At 44.0% G+C, this 23,720-nt stretch overlaps 1 protein-coding gene across 1 annotated transcript in view; it reads left to right on the top strand.

The window, feature by feature from the left end:
* The window catches only part of LOC124552513 (multiple epidermal growth factor-like domains protein 11), a 159,153-nt gene extending 135,659 nt beyond the window's left edge, over positions 1-23,494 (top strand). Inside the window, exon 9 of the mRNA XM_047126802.1 lies at positions 21,879-23,494. Coding sequence (XP_046982758.1) covers positions 21,879-21,976 — 98 coding nt within the window. The 3' untranslated portion in view covers positions 21,977-23,494. The remainder of the gene's footprint in view (positions 1-21,878) is intronic.
* The last annotated feature ends 226 nt before the right edge of the window (positions 23,495-23,720 follow it).

Genomic DNA, 23,720 nt, shown 5'->3' with positions numbered 1-23,720 from the left:
GTGTGCGCTGATATGAAACTTCCTGGCAGATTAAAACTGTGTGCCGGACCGAGACTCGAACTCGGGACCTTTGCCTTACGCGGGCAAGTGCTCTACCATCTGAGCTACCGAAGCACGACTCACGCCCCGCCCTCACAACTCTACTTCTGCCAGTACCTCGTCTCCTACCTTCCAAACTTTACAGAAGCTCTCCTGCGAACCTTGCAGAACTAGCACTCCTGAAAGAAAGGATATTGCGGAGACATGGCTTAGCCATGCTTGCTCTGTATGCGCCCACGCTCTGTCGTGCAAGATGATGTGTGTGTTCCGCAAAAGTATCGCCGCTTCTTTCACAAAGCTGGTCGCAGGTGATGCTCCAAAAACGAACAGTAATACTGTGCACTGACGGTCTGCCGTGGAGGAACGTAATGCGTTAGGATAACACCATCACAGTCGTACACGGGAATCACCATAACTTTAGACCGCTCCATTCGCACCATCAACAGAACAGGCTCTGCTAACGGTATACTACGCCTTCCACATCGCTGGCAACGGGTTCTACACAACGCTGGTGACCACTTCGAATGACAGTAACATGTGCAAACACATAACTCATTTGTGTAGTTCCCACTAAGTTCCAAACCTCGTATGTTACCTAGACTAATGTATTTCCGAAATTTCATTACAAAACATTAATTATTTTTTATATAAGAATATACAGCCTACAGTTGCAGGTTAACTTTATCGTTTACCTATGTTTCCCCATGAACCATGGACCTTGCCGTTGGTGGGGAGGCTTGCGTGCCTCAGCGATACAGATGGCCGTACCGTAGGTGCAACCAAAACGGAGGGGTATCTGTTGAGAGGCCAGACAAACGTGTGGTTCCTGAAGAGGGGCAGCAGCCTTTTCAGTAGTTGCAGGGGCAACAGTCTGGATGATTGACTGATCTGGCCTTGTAACATTAACCAAAACGGCCTTGCTGTGCTGGTACTGCGAACGGCTGAAAGCAAGGGGAAACTACAGCCGTAATTTTTCCCGAGGACATGCAGCTTTACTGTATGATTAAATCATGATGGCGTCCTCTTGGGTAAAATATTCCGGAGGTAAAATAGTCCCCCATTCGGATCTCCGGGCGGGGACTACTCAAGAGGACGTCGTTATCAGGAGAAAGAAAACTGGCGTTCTACGGATCGGAGCGTGGAATGTCAGATCCCTTAATCGGGCAGGTAGGTTAGAAAACTTAAAAAGGGAAATGGATAGGTTAAATTTAGATATAGTGGGAATTAGTGAAGTTCGGTGGCAGGAGGAACAAGACTTTTTGACAGGTGATTACAGGGTTATAAATACAAAATCAAATAGGGGTAATGCAGGAGTAGGTTTAATAATGAATAAAAAAATAGAAATGCGGGTTAGCTACTACAAACAGCATAGTGAACGCATTATTGTGGCCAAGATAGACACAAAGCCCATGCCTACTACAGTAGTACAAGTTTATATGCCAACTAGCTCTGCAGATGATGAAGAAATAGATGAAATGTATGACGAGATAAAAGAAATTATTGAGGTAGTGAAGGGAGACGAAAATTTAATAGTCATGGGTGACTGGAATTCATCAGTAGGAAAAGGGAGAGAAGGAAACATAGTAGGTCAATATGGATTGGGGGGAAGAAATGAAAGAGGAAGCCGCCTTGTAGAATTTTGCACAGAGCATAACTTAATCATAGCTAACACTTGCTTCAAGAATCATAAAAGAAGGTTGTATACCTGGAAGAATCCTGGAAATACTAAAAGGTATCAGATAGATTATATAATGGTAAGACAGAGATTTAGGAACCAAGTTTTAAATTGTAAGACATTTCCAGGGGCAGATGTGGATTCTGACCACAAACCATTGGTTATGAACTGCACATTGAAACTGAAGAAACTGCAAAAAGGTGGGAATTTAAGGAGATGGGACCTGGATAAACTGAAAGAACCAGAGGTTGTAGAGAGTTTCAGGGAGAGCATAAGGGAACAATTGACAGGAATGAGGGAAGGAAATACAGTAGAAGAAGAATGGGTAGCTCTGAGGGATGAAGTAGTGAAGGCAGCAGAGGATCAAGTAGGTAAAAAGACGACGGCTAATAGAAATCCTTGGGTAACAGAAGAAATATTGAATTTAATTGATGAAAGGAGAAAATATAAAAATGCAGTAAATGAAGCAGGCAAAAAGGAATACAAACGTCACAAAAATGAGATCGACAGGAAGTGCAAAATGGCTAAGCAGGGATGGCTAGAGGACAAATATAAGGATGTAGAGGCTTATCTCACTAGGGGTAAGATAGATACTGCCTACAGGAAAATTAAAAAGACCTTTGGAGAGAAGAGAGCCACTTGTATGAATATCAAGAGCTCAGATGGCAACCCAGTTCTAAGCAAAGAAGGGAAGGCAGAAAGGTGGAAGGAGTATATAGAGGGTTTATACAAGGGCGATGTACTTGAGGACAATATTATGGAAATGGAAGAGGATGTGGATGAAGACGAAATAGGAGATAAGATACTGCGTGAAGAGTTTGACAGGGCACTGAAAGACCTGAGTCGAAACAAGGCACCGGGAGCAGACAACATTCCATTAGAACTACCAACAGCCTTGGGAGAGCCAGTCCTGACAAAACTCTACCATCTGGTGAGCAAGATGCATGAGACAGGCGAAATACCCTCAGGCTTCAAGAAGAATATAATAATTCCAATCCCAAAGAAAGCAGGTGTTGACAGATGTGAAAATTACCGAACTATCAGTTTAATAAGTCACAGCTGCAAAATACTAACGCGAATTCTTTACAGACGAATGGAAAAACTGGTAGAAGCCGACCTCGGGGAAGATCAGTTTGGATTCCGTAGAAATGTTGGAACACGTGAGGCAATACTAACCTTACGATTTATCTTAGAAGAAAGATTAAGAAAAGGCAAACTTACGTTTCTAGCATTTGTAGACTTAGAGAAAGCTTTTGACAATGTTAACTGGAATACTCTCTTTCAAATTCTGAAGGTGGCGGGGGTAAAATACAGGGAGCGAAAGGCTATTTACAATTTTTACAGAAACCAGATGGCAGTTATAAGAGTCGAGGGGCATGAAAGGGAAGCAGTGGTTGGGAAGGGAGTGAGACAGGGTTGTAGCCTATCCCCGATGTTATTCAATCTGTATATTGAGCAAGCAGTAAAGGAAACAAAAGAAAAATTCGGAGTAGGTATTAAAATTCATGGAGAAGAAGTAAAAACTTACAGGTTCGCCGATGACATTGTAATTCTGTCAGAGACAGCAAAGGACTTGCAAGAGCAGTTGAACGGACTGGACAGTGTCTTGAAAGGAGGATATAAGATGAACATCAACAAAAGCAAAACGAGGATAATGGAATGTAGTCAAATTAAATCGGGTGATGCTGAGGGAATTAGATTAGGAAATGAGACACTTAAAGTAGTAAAGGAGTTTTGCTATTTAGGGAGTAAAATAACTGATGATGGTCGAAGTAGAGAGGATATAAAATGTAGACTGGCAATGGCAAGGAAATCGTTTCTGAAGAAGAGAAATTTGATAACATCGAGTATAGATTTAAGTGTCAGGAAGTCGTATCTGAAAGTATTTGTATGGAGTGTAGCCATGTATGGAAGTGAAACATGGACGATAACTAGTTTGGACAAGAAGAGAATAGAAGCTTTCGAAATGTGGTGCTACAGAAGAATGCTGAAGATAAGGTGGGTAGATCACGTAACTAATGAGGAGGTATTGAATAGGATTGCGGAGAAGAGAAGTTTGTGGCACAACTTGACTAGAAGAAGGGATCGGTTGGTAGGACATGTTTTGAGGCATCAAGGGATCACAAATTTAGCATTGGAGGGCAGCGTGGAGGGTAAAAATCGTAGAGGGAGACCAAGAGATGAACACACTAAGCAGATTCAGAAGGATGTAGGTTGCAGTAAGTACTGGGAGATGAAGAAGCTTGCACAGGATAGAGTAGCATGGAGAGCTGCATCAAACCAGTCTCAGGACTGAAGACCACAACAACAACATGTTTCAACGTTAGCAATAACGTCGTCCTCAGAACCTGCAAAAAGTAAATATTATGATGTGCTAGTAAATTATATTAGGTATGGTTATCCTAGGATGACCATATCTAATGTAATCTAGGTCATCCTAGGATGACCATATCTAATGTAATCTACTAGCACATTATAATATTAACTTTTAGCAGGTTCTGAAGAAGACGTTATTACTAATGTTGAAACATAAGTAAACGATAAAGTAAACCTGCAACTGTAGGCTGTATATTCTTATATAAACAATATCATTTGCTGTCGCTGCATAAAAATGTTAAAAATTATGAAATTATTTTTTGTTGTTGGGGTTTTTTTCAGTCAGTGAATAATGACAGTAATATCCTGTCTCTTGTTAATATCAACCTACAAGAATAAAAATTTTGTACAATGTAATATACCGAGTGTTACAACAGTAATGGTCAATATTGAGGAATAGGACAGGAACGGTCATTGAAAACACGAAACTCGGGTAAACATGAGCTCTAAGACCCGTACCTTAAGACCTATGAGCATCTTATAGTGGATGTTGTGTAACAAATCTCTCCTACTGCAATGTCTTTCCTATCCACATTTTTCGGAGGAGGTATTATGGACCACAATAAGGAAAAAAAAGTCTAGTAAACGTGGACGTCAAAGTGCATTGTTTAAAAGCTATGGGAATTTGTTCAGTAGAAGAGATATATTTTCACAGTAGCGAAGATGGTCAAGTGCTTACAGATCTTAAGCTATGCATTTTATAGTCCACGTCTGAAAAACCTGTTTGTATCGAATAATCGTCCATGTCATATCCCTGAATACTGACACCACGTATAAAATCATATCGTCGAGAAATGAATTGTGATCTGATGCATTTAAGCTCAAAAAGAACTGATGACGAGAATATCCATGTTCTTCTCACGTACTTTTTGATGCTTTGCGCCGGCTTTAGTCCCTTTCGTGAGTTTCTTCGCGGATTTCAGACTCACTTTAATGTACTCAAAAGTAGGCAGGATTTCTGCATTCTTGGAAAACAGCTGCTATTGCTTCGTGGCTTGGCCTTATTCTCGTTTCTATGCCTTGCACGTACCTATCATCTTCACCCACTTTGCTTCCCAGATTGTGTTCAAAAAAGGTGTCTAACACTTTAAGAGGTGGTAGCTCACCGAAACAAGAAAAATAAGTCCAATAAACATGGGTACATAAATGAATACACTCTGCGATAAACACGTGTTTACAGGAGGTGTAGAGCGTGGCGTCCATTCATGACGTTGCGCGGCTCTCTTTCCTTCTGGCAAGCACTGAAGACGCGACCCTATAGGGTCTGTGCATCGTTGATTGGCGTAGCGTAGACCAGTTGTTTCTAGTGTCCCCAGAACAAAAAGTCTAGGGGATTGAGGTCTTGGGGACGAGCAGGCCCAGGTGTGCCTCCGCCCAACCAATCAAAGAGAATAGGCTGATTCGATATTTCTAGATTTGATTTCTAGATTTGCGCAAGGCATTTAACACGGTGACCCGTCGCAGGCTGTTAACGAAGATACGAGCATTTTCTTTAGTAACAGAAGCCGGTATGTTGTCCCCGACGGTCAATGTTCGTAAGAGACAAGAGTATCGTCAGGAGTGCCCCAGGGACATGTCTTACACCGCTGTTGTACTGTATACAGGGTGGTCCATTCATCGTGACCGGGTCAAATATCTCACGAAATAAGCGTCAAACGAAAAAAACTACAAAGAACGAAACTTATCTAGCTTGAAGGGGGAAACCGGTTGGCGCTATGGTTGGCCCGGTAGATGGCGCTGCCATAGGTCAAACGGATATCAACTGCGTTGTTTTTTAAATAGGAACCCCCATTTTTTATTACAATTCGCATAGTAAGTAAATAAATATGAATGTTTCATTTGGACCACTTTTTTCGCTTTGTGATAGATGGCGCAGTGATAGTCACAAACATATGGCTCACAATTTTAGACGAACAGTTGGTAACAGGTAGGTTTTTTAAATTAAAATACAGAACGTAGGTACGATTGAACATTTTATTTCGGTTGTTCCAGCGTGATACTTGTACCTTTGTGAACTAAAAAAAAATGGCTCTGAGCACTATGGGACTCAACTGCTGAGGTCATTAGTCCCCTAGAACTTAGAACTAGTTAAACCTAACTAACCTAAGGACATCACATACATCCATGCCCGAGGCAGGATTCGAACCTGCGACCGTAGCGGTCTTGCGGTTCCAGACTGCAGCGCCTTTAACCGCACGGCCACTTCGGCCGGCCTTTGTGAACTTATCACTTCTGAGATCGCATGCAGTTACAGCGTGATTACCTGTAAATACCACATTAATGCAATCAATGCTCAAAATGATGTCCGTCAACCTCAGCGCAATGGCAATACATGTAACGACATTCCTCTCAACAGCGAGTAGTTCGCCTTCCGTAACGTTCGCACATGCAGTGACAATGCGCTGGCGCATGCTGTCAGGCGTTGTCGGTGGATCACGATAGCAAACATCCTTCAACTTTCCCCACAAAAGAAATCCGGGGACGTCAGATCCGGTGAACGTGCGGGTCACGGTATGGTGCTTCGACGACCAATCCACCTGTCATGAAATACGCACGCGAGCTATGTGCCGGACATCTATCATGTTGGAAGTACATCGTCATTCTATCATGCACTGAAACATCTTGTAGCAACATCGGTAGAACATTACGTAGGAAATCTGCGTACATTGCACCATTTAGATTGCCATCGATAAAATGGGGGCAATTATCCTTCCTCCCATAATGCCGCACCATACATTAACCCGCCAAGGTCGCTGATGTTCCACTTGTCGCAGCCATCGTGGATTATCCGTTGCGCAATAGTGCATATTATGCGGTTTACGTTATCGCTGTTGGTGAATGACGCTTCGTCGCAAAATAGAACGCGTGCAAAAAATCTGTCGTAGTCCCCTAATTTCTCTTGTGCCCAGTTGCAGAATTGTACACAACGTTCAAAGTCGTCGCCATGCAATTCCTGGTGCATAGAGATATGGTACGGATGCTATCGATGTTGACGTAGCATTGCAACACCGACGTTTTTGAGGTTCCCGATTCTCGCGCAATTTGTCTGCTACTGATGTGCGGATTAGCCGCGACAGCTGCTAAAACACCTACTTGGGTATCATCATTTATTGCAGGTCGTGGTTGACGTGTCACATGTGGCTGAACACTTCCTGTTTACTTAAATAACGTAACTATCCTGAGAACGGTCCGGACACTTGGATGATGTCGTCCAGGATACCGAGCAGCATACATAGCACACGCCCGTTGGGAATTTTGATCACAATAGCCATACATCAACACGATATCGACCTTTTCCGCAAGTGGTAAACGGTCCATTTTAACACGGGTAATGTGTCACGAAGCAAATGCAGTCCGCACTGGCGGGATGTTACGTGATACCACGTACTTGCACGTTTGTGACTATTACAGCGCCTCTATCACAAAGCGAAAAAAGTGGTCCAACTAAAACATTCATATTTCTTTACGTACTAAGCGAATATGTAATAAAAATGGGGGTTCCTATTTAAAAAAAACGCAGCTGATATCCGTTTGACCTATGGCAGCGCCATCTAGCGGGCCAACCATAGCGCCATCTGGTTTCCCTTTCAAGCTAGACAATCTTCGTTCTTTGTAGTTTTTTCGTTTGACGCTTATTTAGTGAGATATTTAGCCAGGTCACGATCAATGGACCACCCTGTATACATAAATGATTTGGTGGACAGGGTGGGCAGCAATTTGGGTTTGTCTGCTGATGATGCTGTGGTGTACAGTGAGTTGAATGGCTGTAGGAAGATACAAGACGGCTTACACAGAACATCTAGTTGGTGTGATGAATGGGAGCTAGCTCTAAATGTGTAATAATGTAAGTTAATGCTAATGAGAAGGAAGAACAAACCTGTAATGTTCGGATACGTCCGCAGCTCGTGGTCGTGCGGTAGCGTTCTAGCTTCCCGCGCCCGGGTTCGATTCCCGGCGGGGTCAGGGATTTTCTCTGCCTCGTGATGACTGGGTGTTGTATGATGTCCTTAGGTTAGTTAGGTTTAAGTAGTTCTAAGTTCTAGGGGACTGATGACCATAGATGTTAAGTCCCATAGTGCTCAGAGCCATTTGAACCATTTTTGTTCGGATACAATATTACTAAGGTCGTGCTTGACACAGTCAAGTCGCTTAAGGGGACACTGTACGTGAAATTCGTTGAAATTTGACATTTTCTGTTTTTTACTCCATAATGTACTTTGGACTTTCCTGAATATTTTCGTATATAATACATTAAAATCAGACAGTTGTGAGCCCTTCAAATAATATTTTGAATGTTGACGTGTGACTGTCAAATTTCGCGGCTACGCATATACTGACACAGTTGAGCAGCCATATCTTGGGAACTACACAGTCTAGAAAGCTGTGAATTGCTTTGTTTTGTGCCTACTGCTACGTCTCAGAAGTTGGCATTACGAATAAACAAATCAGTCCTTTGTTCCTGATGTTAGGTTTCGAAGAAACTCGTGTGATTATCGGCTATTTTTGTAATAAGCTAACGTCTGTTGGTTTTTATACGCAAATAAAATGACTAACCGTAAAAGTAACTTCAAGAAAACGAAAATTTAGAGAAGATTAAAAGAACTGTGTAGAGAATTTTCTTTCATCCGAATATCAACCGATGAAAAGTCATGTCATGCTTTGTGTCCACCTCCACCAAATACATGGTGTAAATATAGGCAAGCTGAATTTTCTGGCACCCCGCATGAATTTACACATAAACATTCTCTTCCTTTGGCAGTAATGTAGGCAGTGAAAACTGATTACAGAGATTTGGCCAATCCTGAGCTGCTGCAGAAGTGTTTACATGGTAAGACCCAGAATGTGACTGAGTCCTTCAATAACGTTGTGTGGCGCCGTGTGGCTAAAAATGTATTTGTTGGCCTTACGACTCTAAAGTTAGCAGTGTCTGATGCTGTAATAACTTTTAATGGTGGAAACTATGAAAGACTTAATGTTCTGGAAAAGTTAGGGGTAGGATTTGGACAGAACATAGCTAAAGGACTGCGGAAACTGGATGAGCTTCGTGTACGTGATGCAGAATTAGCTGCTCAGCAAATGGCAAAAGAAGCAAGAAAGAAAAGCTCTGGGCTGTTACGACACTGAAGAAGATACAGACTATGCGCCAGGGCAATTCTAGTGCATAAAAAACGCAGAAATGTAAGTCTGTGTAAGAATTTGTAATAAAAAAATGTTTTAAACCTCAACATCTCTGAACTACATTGTTTGCAATCACGTAACATTCCGCCAGTGCGGACGGTATTTGCTACGTGGTACATTACCCGTGCTAAAATGGACCGTTCACCGATTGCGGAAAGGTCGATGTCGTGTTGATGTATGGCTATTGTGATTAAAATGCCCAACGGGCGTGTGCTAGGTATGCTGCTCGGTATCCTGGACGACATCATCCAAGTGTCCGGACCGTTCTCAGGATAGTTACGTTATTTAAGGAAACAGGAAGTGTTAAGCCACATGTGAAACGTCAACCACGACCTGCAATAAATGATGATACCCAAGTAGGTGTTTTAGCGGCTGTCGCGGCTAATCCGCACATCAGTAGCAGACAAATTGCGCGAGAATCGGGAACCTCAAAAACGTCGGTGTTGCAATGCTACGTCAACATCGATAGCATCCGTACCATATCTCTATGCACCAGGAATTGCATGGCGACGACTTTGAACGTTGTGTACAATTCTGCAACTGGGTACAAGAGAAATTACGTGACTATGACAGATTTTTTGCACGCGTTCTATTTAGCGACGAAACGTCATTCACCAACAGTGGTAACGTAAACCGGCATAATATGCACTATTGGGCAACGGATAATCCACGATGGGTGCGACAAGTGGAACATCAGCGACCTTGGCGGGTTAATGTATGGTGCGGCATTATGGAAGGAAGGATAATTGGCCCCCATTTTATCGATGGCAATCTAAATGGTGCAATGTACGCCGATTTCCTACGTAATGTTCTACCGATGTTGTTACAAGATGTTTCACTGCATGACAGAATGGCGATGTACTTCCAACATGATGGATGTCCGACACATAGCTCGCGTGCGTTTGAAGTTGTATTGAATAGCGTACTAATGGTAGAGACATGAAATTTTGACAGCATGCGAAGTGTGAGATTCGACACATATGGAACTAGAATAATTAAAATATCCTAAGTTGTTGTTTTTTATGTTCATTTATTTACAAAATTCTGTCAAAAATTGAGTGTTTGAAAAAAAAAAGATAACATGCCGCACAATACAATTTTAGTAATAATTCTAGTTCGGTGTATATAGATAGGTGCATTTAGTAATGCCGGCCGGTGTGGTCTAGCGGTTCTAGGCGCTTCAGTCTGGAACCGCGTGACCGCTACGGTCGCAGGTTCGAATCCTGCCTCGGGCATGGATGTGTGTGAAGTCCTTAAGTTAGTTACGTTTAAGTAGTTATAAGTTCTAGGGGACTGATGACCTGAGATGTTAAGTCTCATAGTGCTCAGAGCTATTTGAACCATTTGAACCATTAAGTAATTATGGAAAATTGTAAGTTGGTGTCTTAAAAAGTTTCCAAGATAATGTGTCACAAAATTCGATAATTTAGCATTAGCAGCATGGGACATACAATGTCCCCTTAACTATCTGGGCTTAACGTTGCAAAGAGATGTGAAATGGAATGAGCGTGTGAGAGCTGTGGTAGGCAAGGCGGATTGGTCAACTTCGATTAATTAGGAGAATTTCAGAAAATAGTTGTTCACCTGTAAAGGAGACTGGATATAGGTCGCTGGTGCAACCTATTCTTGAGTACTGCTCGAGTTTTTGGGATCCGTACCAGGTCGGACTGAAGGAAGGCATTGAACCAATTCAGGGGCACGCTGCTGGATTTGTTATCAGTAGTTTGCAGCAACACGTAGCTCTTACGGAGATGATCCGCGAACTCAAATGGGAATCCCTGGAAGAAGGCTACGTTCTTTTCGAAGAGCAATGTGAGAAAGTTTAGAGAACCGGCATTTGAAGGTGAGTGCCCAATCATGCTATTGCCGTCAACATATACGGGCCATTAAAATTGCTACACCACGAAGATGACGTGCTACAGACGCGAACTTTAACCGACAGGAAGAAGGTGCTGTGATATGCAAATGATTAGCTTTTTAGAGCATTCACACAAGGGTGGCGCCGCTGGCGACACCCACAACGTGGTGACACGAGGAAAGTTTCCAACCGATTTCTCATACACAAACAGCAGTTGACCGGCGTTGCCTGGTAAACGTTGTTGTGATGCCTCGTGTAAGGAGGAGAAATGCGTACCATCACCTTCCCGACTTTGATAAAGGTCGGATTGTAGTCTATCGCGATTACGGTTTATCGTATCGCGACATTGCTGCTCTCGTTGGTCGAGATCCAATGACTGAATATGGAATCGGTGGGTTCAGGACGGTAATACGGAACGCCGTGCTGCATCCCAACGGCCTCGTATCACTAGCAGTCGAGATGACAGGCATCTTATCCGCACGGCTGTAACGGATCGTGCAGCCACGTCTCGATCCCTGAGTCAACAGGTGGGGACGTTTTCAAGACAACTACCATCTGCCCGAAGTTGGACGACGTTTGCAGCAGCACAAACTATCAGCTCGGAGGCGATGGCTGCGTTTACCCTTGACGCTGCATCACAGACAGCAGCGCCTGCGATGGTGTACTCGATGACGAACCTGGGTGCACAAACGGCAAAACGTCATTTTTTCGGATGGATCCAGGTTCTCTTTACGGTATCATGATGGTCGCATACGTGTTTGGCGACATCGCGGTGAACGCACATTGGAAGCGTGTATTCGGCATAGCCATACTGGCTCATCACCCGACGTGATGGTATGGGGGGCGATTGGTTACACGTCTTGGTCACCTCTTGTTCGCATTGACGCCGCTTTGAACAGTGGACGATACATTTCAGATGTGTTACGACCCGTGGCTCTACCCTTCATTCGATCCCTGCGAAACCCTACATTTCAGCAGGATAATGCACGACCGCATGTAGCAGGTCCTGCACGGGCCTGGGTACAGAAAATGTTCGACTGCTGACCTGGCCAGCACATTCTCCAGATATCTCTCCAATTGAAAACGTGTGGTCAATGGTGGCCGAGCACCTGGCTCGTCACAATACTCCAGTCACTACTCTTGATAAATTGTGGTATCGTGTTCAACCTGCACGGGCAGCTGTACCTGTACACGCCATCCAAGCTGTTTGACTCAATGCCCAGGCGTATCAAGGCCGTTATTACGGCCAGAGGTGGTTGTTCTGGGTACTGATTTCTTAGGATCTATACACATAAATTGCGTGAAAATGTAATCACGAGTCAGTTCTAGTATAATATATTTGTCGAATGAATACCCGTTTATCATCTGTATTTCTTCTTGGTGTAGCAATTTTAATGGCCGGTAGTGTACATTGCGCTTAAGGAGCGAGAAGATAAGATACGAGAAATTGAGCTCATTCCGAGGCATGTAGACAGTCGTTTTTCGCTCGCTCTATTTGGCAAGTGGAACAGGGGAGGGAATGACTAGTAGTGGTACATGATATCCTCCGCCACACACCGTACGGTGGCTTGCGGAGTATCTACGTAGATGTAGATCAAACTTCCTGCAGATTTTCATCACTTTACCCGGCAATTACACGATAATCTTTCATTGCATTCGGAACTGACGTCCATCACCGAAGTCAGTATGACATATTACCCTCCACAGCTCAGCCGACTCTGACCCTACCCCCCCCCCCCCCCTATAGCTTAGACTCCCACCCCCCCTCAATGGGCACGCATAAACTCCTGCATTCTTTGCAGCAGGAAGCGACACGGACTGGGAATGTCATTTTCGGGAATTTCTTGCCATGCCTGAAAACCACACTGTGTCAGTACATGACAACTACTGGCTGGAAGCCGACGTCGAAGAATATGTCTGACCATCGCTTCTCAGACGCATTCTATCGCAGTGGTTCCCAACCCTTCTGAGACCGTTACCCTAAGTGCAATCAGGTATTAGCTAGTATCTTACTTACCTCCGTCCCTCGCCCTCCTACAACCACCCCCACCCCACAACCTTTCCTCCCACTATCTTATTACTAGAACAGATGCTCCAGAATGACTGCTTATAATAAGAAATCTTTATTTATGAAAGACTGTTTCGGCATTTGCCGCCATTGTCAAGTACGTTTAGACCAGTGGTTGCCAAACTGGGGTAATTACCCCCTGTGGGGTAAAATGACATTTTCTGAGGGGTAAAAACTGAACAATTCGATTCCGTTTCAGTCACGAAACTAAATTATTTTTAAAAGATCATTACTATAACCAGAATTCTGTAAGACAAATATTGATTACGTAAGTTATCAATAATTACTTTTTCTCAAATGGCTGTGAGCACTATGCGACTTAACTTCTGAGGTCATCAGTCGCCTAAAACTTAGAACTAATTAAACCTGACTAACCTAAGGACAACACACACATCCATGCCCGAGGCAGGATTCGAACCTGTGACCGTAGCGGTCGCGCGGTTCCAGACTGAAGCGCCTAGAACCGCTCGGCCACAGCGGTCGGCTTACTTTTGCTCAGTTAGTAGCATTAATGCGATGAAGGTTACAGGTTCGTCACATTGTCCTCCCAGTAAACATACATGTTGTGCTTTGTCCTGTAGATCACTGATGATAACAGTGAGTCATATACACTATGTGATCAAAAGTATTGGAAATTTGTGGTAACGGCTTATGGGACCAAACTGCTTAGGTCATCGCTCCCTAAGCTTACACACTAATTAATCTAACTTAAACTAACTTACGCTAAGGACGACACACACACACACACACACACACACACACACACACACACACACACACCTATGTACGAAGGAGGACTCTAACCCCCGACGGGGGCAGCCGCGTGGACTGTTAGAAGACGCCCTGGACCGCGCGGCAGATCAAAAGTATCCGGACACCCCCAGAAACATACGTTTATGATATTAGGTGCATTGTGCTGCCATTGGAAAAATGTTGTGTGGAGTAACGAATTACGGTACACAATGTGACGATCTGATGTCATGGTGTGGGTATGGCGAACGTCCGGTGAACGTCATCTGCCAGCGTGTGTAGTGCCAACAGTAAAATTTGGAGACGGTGGTGTATGGTGTGGTCGTATTTCTCATGGAGGGGGCTTGCACTCCACGTTGTTTTGCGTGCCACTATCACAGCACAGGCCTACATTGATGTTTTAAGCACCTTCTTGCTTCCCACTGTTGAAGAGCAATTCGGGGATGGCGATTGCATCCTTCGTCACGATCCAGCACCTGTTCATAATGCACGGCCTGTGGTGGGGTGGTTACACGATAATAACATCCCTGTAATGGACTGGCCTGCACAGAGTCCTGCCCTGAAATCCTACAGAACACCTTTGGGATGTTATGGAACTTCGTGCCAGGCCTCACCGACCGACGTCGATACCTCTCCTCAGTGCAGCACTCCGTGAAGAATGGTCTGCCATTCCCGAAGAAACCTTCCAGCACCTGATTGAACGTATACCTGAGAGAGTGGAAGCTGTCATCAAGGCTAAATGTGAGCCAACACCGATGGAGGGCGCCACTAACTTGTAAGTCATTTTCAGCCAGGTGTACGGGTACACTTGATCACATAGTGCACATCGAAGAGGTACATTACATCTCACGGCTGAACGAAACGTCGAGGAACATAACGCGAGGTGATAACCGTAGAAGTATTTTTGTAGGGAGACGGGATGGGCTCCAACAGGAATCGGGATCCCTCCAGCTGGTACAGTTCATTTCTGGAAAACGAAAGATCACGGCTTCAAATCCCCGTCAAACTGTAAACTAAACTTTTTGTTCTCCCTTTACGTAGCTTTTAACTCTCAGTAATGTCACGATATGCCAGGAATGAGTCGTCTTTAGAATTATGCGATAAACAGTAGGTCCCCTGTCCTTTGTAGCTGTATGCTAACTGGCGTGTGTTAGACACACACAATTCGCCAATGTGCTTTCCTTTTGGAAAACTTTCACCAGGCGGCAGACCATCCCTTTTAAGGGACTCCAGCCACGCAGGCCATACACAATATTTTTTAAATTTTTATTGAGAGAGATACTGCCTATATTCACTTCTGGCCATTAAAATTGCTACGCTACGAAGATGACGTGCTACAGATGCAAAAATTAACCGACAGGAAGAAGATGCTGTGATATGCATATGATTAGCTTTTCAGAGCATTCACACAAGGTTGGCGCCGGTGGCGACACCTACAACGTGCTGACGTTACGAAAGTTTCCAACCTATTTCTCATACACAAACAGCAGTTGACCGGCGTTGCCTGGTGAAACGTTGTTGTGATGCCTCGTGTAAGGAGGAGAAATGCGTACCATCACGTTTGCAACTTTGATAAAGGTCGGATTGTAGCTTATTGCGATTGCAGTTTATCGTATCGCGACATTGTTGCTCGCGTTGGTCGAGATCCAATGACTGTTAACAGAACATGGAATCGGTGGGTTCATGAGGGTAATACGGAACGCCGTACTGGATCCCAACGGCCTCGTATCTCTAGCAGTCGAGATGACAGGCATTTTATCTGCACGGCTGTAACGGATCGTGCAGCCACGTCTCGAGCCGAGTCAACAGATGGGGACGTTCGCAAGACAACAACCATCTGCACGAACAGTTTGCAGCAGCATGCACTATCAGCTCGGAGAGCGTGGCTGCGGTTACCCTTGACTCTGCATCACAGACAGGAGCGGCTGCGATGGTGTACTCAACGACGAACCTGGGTGCACGAATGGCAAAACGTCATTTTCTCGGATGAACCCAGGTTCTGTTTACAGCATCATGATGGTCGCATCCGTGTTTTACGACATCACAGTGAACGCACATTGGAAGTGTATATTCGTCATCGCCATACTAGCGTATCACCCAGCATGATGGTTTGGGGTGCCATTGCTAACACATCTCGGTCACCTTATGTTCGCATTGTCGGCACTTCGAACAGTGGACGTTACATTTCAGATGTGTTATGACCCGAGGCTCTACCCTTCATTCGATCCCGGCGAAACCCTACATTTCAGCAGGATAATGCACGAGCGCATGTTGCAGGTCCTGTACGGGCCTTTCTGGACACAAAAAATGTTCGACTGCTGCCCTGGCCAGCACGTTCTCCAGATCTCTCACCGATTGAAAGCGTCTGGTCAATGGTGGCCGAGCAACTGGCTCGTCACAATACGCCATTCACTACTCTTGATGAACTGTGGTACCGTGTTGAAGCTGCATGGGCAGCTGTACCTGTAAGCTCCATGCAAGCTCTGTTTGACTCAATGCCCAGGAGTATCAAGGCTGTTATTACGGCCAGAGGTGGTTGTTCACCCAAATTGGGTGAAAATGTAATCACATGTCAGTTCTAGTATAATATATTTGTCCAATGAATACCCTTATATCATCTGCATTTCTTCTTGGTGTAGTCATTTTAATGGCCAGTTGTGTACTTCTGTAAACGCCCTGGAATCTCATCTTATCTTCGTGGTCCCTACGGGAAAGAATATGGTGCTGGCAACAATGACCGAGCAGTTTGCCTCGAATACAAGGGTTGAAAAAACATGTGGAAACACGGCGAGAAACACCTGCTTGAATGCTAGCTAGATGCTAGCCAAGGCTGTAGATTGCGCTGTTGTAGCTGACCAAGAATGTCAGCTGTGCGGTGTCCTCAGTACGCTGCAAGTTTCACAACAGTATTCTGTGAGGTTGTGAGTGCGTTACGTCGGAGATAAGTAAATTCTGACGTAAGGGAACTGGTGGTGGGGCAAGGTATCCGAAGTGTTGAGGCGATCCAAGAGGCATCGTTTCGATTTATACTGCATAAAGGAAAAACGGAGAAACATCATCCCCTAGGTCACAACGCGGACCAAATAGTGTGTTGAGTGATCGAGAGGCCGACAGCTGAAAGTCACTGGGGAACTGAATGTCGCACTCGCCAATCGTGTGAGCATCAAAAGACGGAGGGAACTCCGTAAGCTGGGAATTACAGGGTGTGCAGGAATTACAAAACCACACTTCAGTAATGCAAATGCTCATAACAGGAAAACGTGATACCGAAGCTATCCATAAAACGTGGACTGTGAAGTAATGGAAGAATCTTATACGTTCGGATGAGTCTTGTTTTACATTGTTCACAACTTCTGGTCGAGTTTATGTCCCAAGACTAAATCATGGCGGCGGTTCGGTGATGATTTGGGTAGTCGTATCGTGGTTTCCCATGGGCCCAGTGGGTACTCTGCAACGTCGCATTGCTACAGAGGGTTATGTGACCATTTTTGGCTGATCAAGTCCATCCCACTGTTCAGTGTTTGTTTTCCAATGGTGTTGGAGCGTTCTACATTTACGTCTACATCTACATACTCAGCAAATCACATTTAAGAGCCTGGCAGAGGATTCATCGAACCACCTTCACATTTCTCTGTTATTCCAATCCGGTATAGCGCACGGAAAGAACGAACACCTATATCTTTCCGTACGAGCGCTGATTTCCCTTATTTTATCTTGGTGATCGTTTCTCCCTATGTAAGTCGGTGTCAACAAAATATTTTGGCGTTCGGAGGAGAAAGTTCGTGATTGGAATTTCGTGAGAAGATTCCGTCGCAACGAAAAACGCCTTTCTTTTAATGATGTCCAGGCCAAATCCTGTATCTTTTCTGTGACACTCTTTCCCATATTTCGCGATAATACAAAACGTGCTGCCCTTCTTTGACCTTTTTCGATGTACTCCGTCAGTCCTATCTGGTAAGGATCCCACACCGCGCAGCAGTATTCTAAAAGACGACGGACAAGCGTAGTGTAGGCAGTCTCCTTAGTAGATCTGTTACATTTTCTAAGTGTCCTGCCAATAAAACGCAGTCTTTGGTTAGCCTTCCCCACAACATTTTCTGTGTGTTCTTTCCAATTTAAGTTGTTCGTAATTGCAATACCTAGGTATTTAGTTGGATTTACAGCCTTTAGATTTGATCAATTCATCATGTAACCGCAGTTTAACGAATTCCTTTTAGCACTCATACACGACAGTGCTCTGTTCCCACAGCTCTCACCGTCGAGAACTTTTATTGTGAGTACGAGGATGAATTTTAGCATCTCCCCTGGTCACGACAGTCACCAAATGTTAACGTTATTGAGCCTTTGTTGCCAATTTTGGACAGAACTGTGCGCCGTCGCTATTTATTACCTCGATCTTCGTTAGCCGACCCTTGCCACTTTCTTGGAGGAAGAATGGTAGAAGATTCCACTGAAAACCATACAGTTCCTGTTTTTATCCATTCCGAGACGACTGGAAGCTGGTTTGAATGCCAACGGGTTTCTTACACCGTATTAGACATGGTAATGGGCTGTGTTTGTCGTGTTTCCTTATTTTCGTCTAGCTGTGCATTTTCCTTTAATTTTACCCCGAGCATTTCCATTGCACTTCCGTAAGGCGTTTAGTGATCAGTTACGAAAATAGCTGTGCGTGTCTGAATCCATTCATTGTTCGTCCCCGTGCTTGATTAATGATGACGCCAAATGCTTTAGCAGTAATCCATAGTAAAGTCGACGCTTGCATCATAACAGAAGCATTCAACTTTTCTGTCGAATGTAACTTTTCCTTTACACTTCTCTACTACTGAACTCACGTGTCTGTATCATTTCTTAGTGTTACGTCTTCGTGTTACCACTGATCTCGCAGTCGGGTGCTGTCTTTGTGTCGGAACTGGATGCACAGTTAACAAAAGTCGCTAATAAGCACGCCTAGTAGAAATACAGCCACACACATCTGCGATACCATATGGCCTTTTCATCAGCGATTATAACTACGCAAACAGGATCCCAACAAGAGATAATTTGTAAGTGTTGGCATGACATTATCGATATTAAGTATGTTGCCTTGAAATTTTATGACTGTTTCGACGCTGTGTGCGGACGAAACTGCTAGTCATTAAAACAAATTGGCCACCCAGTGTTGTATCAGCGTGAAGTGACATGCTTTAAATCTTGAGAGGTCGCTGATTCAATTGGTTGGTTTGTTGGTGGGTTAAGATATTTGTCGTTTATTTTCCTCCATTTTGTTAGTTTTCTTTATTTTTATTCCTTTATTGATCTTTTGTCTCTTCTCCGTTTTATTTTTCTTGTTGTTACACCCTTGTGTACTTCTTCCAGATGTTCATTTGTCCTTTTATGTTTTTGTTATTTATTTTTTGTTTCTTGCAGTTATTTTGTTATGTATGTTTCTGTCGTTTTTCTTTGTTGTTCATTTAGATTTTCTGATTTCTATATTTTTCATTTTTTGTTTATGTATTGTTTGTGCTCTTTTTACTTGTGTGGTTCAAATGGCTCTGAGCACTATGGGACTTAACAGCTGTGGTCATCAGTCCCCTAGAACTTAGAACTACTTAAACCTAACTAACCTAAGGACATCACACACATCCATGCCCGAGGCAGGATTCGAACCTGCGACGGTAGCAGTCGCGCGGTTCCGGACTGAGCCCCTTGAACCGCTAGACCACCGCTTTTTCTTCTTTTGAGTTGCTTTTGTGGTGTGTTTTTCGCTTGTGTGTTGTTTTTTTGTGTTGCTTCGTTGTTGTTCTATTGCTTTATAGTTTGTGTATTGCTTTCTTGCTTTTGTGTTGTACAGGGTGACCTAAAAAGTTCGTTAACATTTGGAAATGCACAAATTCACGGAATAATGCAGCTGGGTTTATTGAAACAAAGAACAAGCCCAAAAACTGGTCAACAGATGGCACTGGGCAGCAACACGTCAGTGACGTCACACGAGAATCGTGTATAAAACGAGCTACAATGACAGGAGGAGTCTTCTGGCTGCACATGGGGTCTGGACCCCTCCACCATCCTCCACACCTATAAATCCCTCATCCGCCCCATCCTCTGTTATGCCCATCCCACCTGGATCGCCGCCCCTCCTACCTTCTACAAATCCCTTCAAATCCTGGAACGCCATGCACTCCGCCTCGCCTATCGTATCCGCCTCCCATATCCCATGCGGATCCTTTCACACACCACCTCCTCTTCCTTAAGCGGGTACAGATCCTTTACGCCTCCCATAAACTTGATTCCCCTCACCCGCTTGTCTCTGCCAGCCTTTCCCACCCCCATCTGCTGCCGCACCTGTACACCTGCATCCCACCCACTCTCCATCTTACCACACTCGATACCCTTGCCCAAGGTGGCTTCCGCCAACTCCCCCTCCCGGATGATGCCCTCCTCCCCTCCATCTACCCCTCCTACCAACTTTGATCCCCCTGTGTCTTGTTCCTATGGGCACCCTCCTTCCCTTCTCACTTCCTCCCTCCCTCTCCTCCCCCCTTCCCAGGCTTCCACCCCCCCCATACCCTCTCCCCTCCCCCTCCTTTCTTTTCTCCACCTGGCACCCTTCCGACCCTCCTGTATTCCCCTGTGGCAACTCCCACCTTTTTTTTCGTATAACGGTCTGTTGATAGTGCGCCGAAGATCGCCATCATTGTGTTAGTGTTCTCTTCATCTTAGTGCAACAGTCTTTCTTCTTCAGTGCCCCTACGTTCTTGTATTCAACCGTCTGTCTACGTTTGTACACTGAGCTGACCTTCCCTGTGCGACCAGTGCCTTCCGTGAACGACTTCGTTTCTTTTTCATTTGTATGTCTCCTGTTTTTATCCTACGTGTACATCTGTTTTTATGGCTTCCAGTTTCTTGTATGTTTTTTCTGTGGCCGAAGAGCGGCGTGGTTAGGCCGTTGCTGGCCTACCTTTGTAAAGGTATGAAATAACAATAAAGAAAAAAACAGGAGGAGTCACATCATGCCTAGCCTGGCTGATAAGCACTTGCTGGAGAGAACGACTTTGATGCAGGATGGCGCCCCACCCCGTCTTTCTACATGCATGAAAGATCACTTGCGCACTCAGTTTGGTGAGGATCACGTGCTGAGCCGCCACTTCCGTCATTCATGGCCTCCCAGTTCCCCGGTCTCAATCACTGTGATTACCGGTTGTGGGATTCCTAAAGTCACAACTCTAATGTAATTGTCCAACCTTCGTTAGGGATGCTGAAAGACAGCTTCACACTTTTCTCACCATACCCACTGATATGCTGTGCAGTGTTCTTCACAACATCGTCCCTCGACCAGAGGTGGTGGTGATGAATGACGGCGACATGTTGGCCATTTGTTATAAACAACATCACATTTGCTAGAAATCGATTGTTACGCTAATTATTACTTTTTCATCATACAACATGCCATTTGTTGGCCATTTTGTGCACTTTCTTTAGCCGGCCGCTGTGGCCGAGCGGTTCTAGGCGCTTCAGTCCGGAACCACGCGGTTGCTACGGTCGCAGGTTCGAATCTTGCCTCGGGCATTGATGTGTGTGATGTCCTTAGGTTGGTTAGATTTAAGTATTTGTAAGTCTAGGGGACTGATGACCTCAGATGTTAAGTCCCGTAGTGCTTAGAACCATTTGAACTATTTTTTTGCACTTTCTTTTTGGTTTCAATAACATCCACGTCATTTCAAGCGTGACTGTCAGGTTTTGCCTCTCTTACTACATTATTCTGCGACGTATTGAATTTTCAAACGTTAACAGAGTTTTGGGTCACCCTGTATACCGCTGATTTTGTGTTGTGGTTTTTTTAATTGTTTTTGTGGTTTCTTGGATTTCGGGTCGTTCAGTGTCCTCCTCGTTCGTGTTTTTTGGTTGTGTGTCTGTGTTGTGGATAACAAAAGACTCCGCTTACGCTGGTGTTGCAGGAGAGGACAGCTACACGAATCCCGCCTTCGGAGGCGACGGGCGGCACCAGTACGAAGTGCAGCTGCTTGAAGAGAGCAACGTCGACAGCGAGGACTGAACCGCTGCACGGCTGCACTACACTACACTGAACTAAACCACACTACACTAGCGACGGCCGCAACCGTAGAGGGCAACAGTCAGTGGTGTTCACCGTTAAGTAACCGATTATGAGTGTATATCTCCGATTTGCAATGAAGCGAGCGAACGCGTGCTCGCAATTTCCCATTACTATGCTGGAGACTGTTATAGACTAGCGGCGAACACGTAGCACTGTTGCGAAGCACTGCCTGGGTGTTGTCAGTGAGTTTCGTGCCGGAAGCAGAGCACACGTTTGCAGATAAATGTTTTTTTTCTGTATCTATGATGTAACGCAAGTGACAAATTCATTTGCGTGTATTTAAAAATATACCGACTGCAGCAGTTAAGTGCTTTAATTCTGGTGAAACGCTATATTTTAGCCTTCAAAACCATGTATTTATGAACTGCGATGGTAATTTAATTTCATATTCAGAAACATTTAGCGTAATGACATTTAGTTGGGCACTTGTTCTGAACATATTTCTTAATGTATATATCGTTTTTCATGGCAACTGAATAATGGATGATGAGGCAATGTTATTTCATAAAATAAGTGTACGTATTCCTATTGAAACATGGGTTTCTCTAAGGACGGTGAAGATTTGATTAGATGCTCTAATTACAAGCACTGGGCTCATGAAGAATGTGCTGGTTGTTCTCTTATAAGCAGTGTATGTTAAGATTCTGTCAAATTATTTAGGAAAATCACTACAAAAATAGTGGGATTCTCAACCTATGCAGCAGTCACTGAATTCTGTAACAAAAGAAAAATTGTTGATTAAAGTGTAGTTCTGCATAAAGGAGAAGCGAGAGGCATGACAATACCGTACTCCCATTCGTGACTGTCGAAGATGAGACAACAACATAGCCAACGTGTTCTGCAATAAGTTCAACACTCATCATAGCTTCGTCAAAATTAAAATTACGTCAGCAACAGAATGAACAACAAAAAGTAAAGAAAACCCAAAGAAAGTGAAAGACACGTGATAACGAGGAGCCATTACAGAACGGAACTGTTGGAAGTTAAGCTGAAGAAAGATAAGCACATCAACAAGGGAAAAAGGAAGTCAATGGTGACGAAAGAAAGGACTAAAAGATCCAGACCTGCTGAAATAAATAATAAGAAATCGCAGGCGCAATAAGGAAATGATCCGGTGAGTGCAAGAAGGAGCGTTATGGGGATTAAAGTGAAGAAGACAAGGACACAGAATATTCGTATTGAAACGACAGTTTCTCTAAGGGCAGTGAAAGTTTGATTAGATGCTCTAATTACAAGCAGTGAGCCCATGAACAATGTGCTGGTTATGACGCACATGATGACATGTTTGTGTGTGAAAATTGTATTAATACTTTAGAACTTAATTTGACATTGAATATATGGCAAGTAATACTGTGTAACTAGGAAACTGAAAGTATATCAACATTTTGCGTAATGTGGTGAATTATTAATATATTGAAATATTTTTCTCAAATTTAAATATATTTAATTCTACAACTACGTTTCTTATTCGTTCTACAATCTCTTCTTCGTCACACTTTCCCAAAATCTTCATCTGAGCCTGATTTTTCTATTTTCTCTGTCCCTGGTCACTTTGCTCAATCTATAGGGCAAATTGGCCATTTTGAAGACTTTCACTCAGATTCACTTTTCTTCGGCAAATAGACGATTTGAAAAATAATGCGTTATGGTTACAGGAAGTATCACATGTTTATTTCAGATGCTT

The sequence above is a fragment of the Schistocerca americana genome, chromosome 10 (genome assembly GCF_021461395.2).
Source record: "Schistocerca americana isolate TAMUIC-IGC-003095 chromosome 10, iqSchAmer2.1, whole genome shotgun sequence".
Classification (NCBI taxonomy): domain Eukaryota; kingdom Metazoa; phylum Arthropoda; class Insecta; order Orthoptera; family Acrididae; genus Schistocerca; species Schistocerca americana.
Note: the sequence above shows the minus strand (reverse complement) of the source record. Positions and strands in the feature narration are given on the sequence as shown.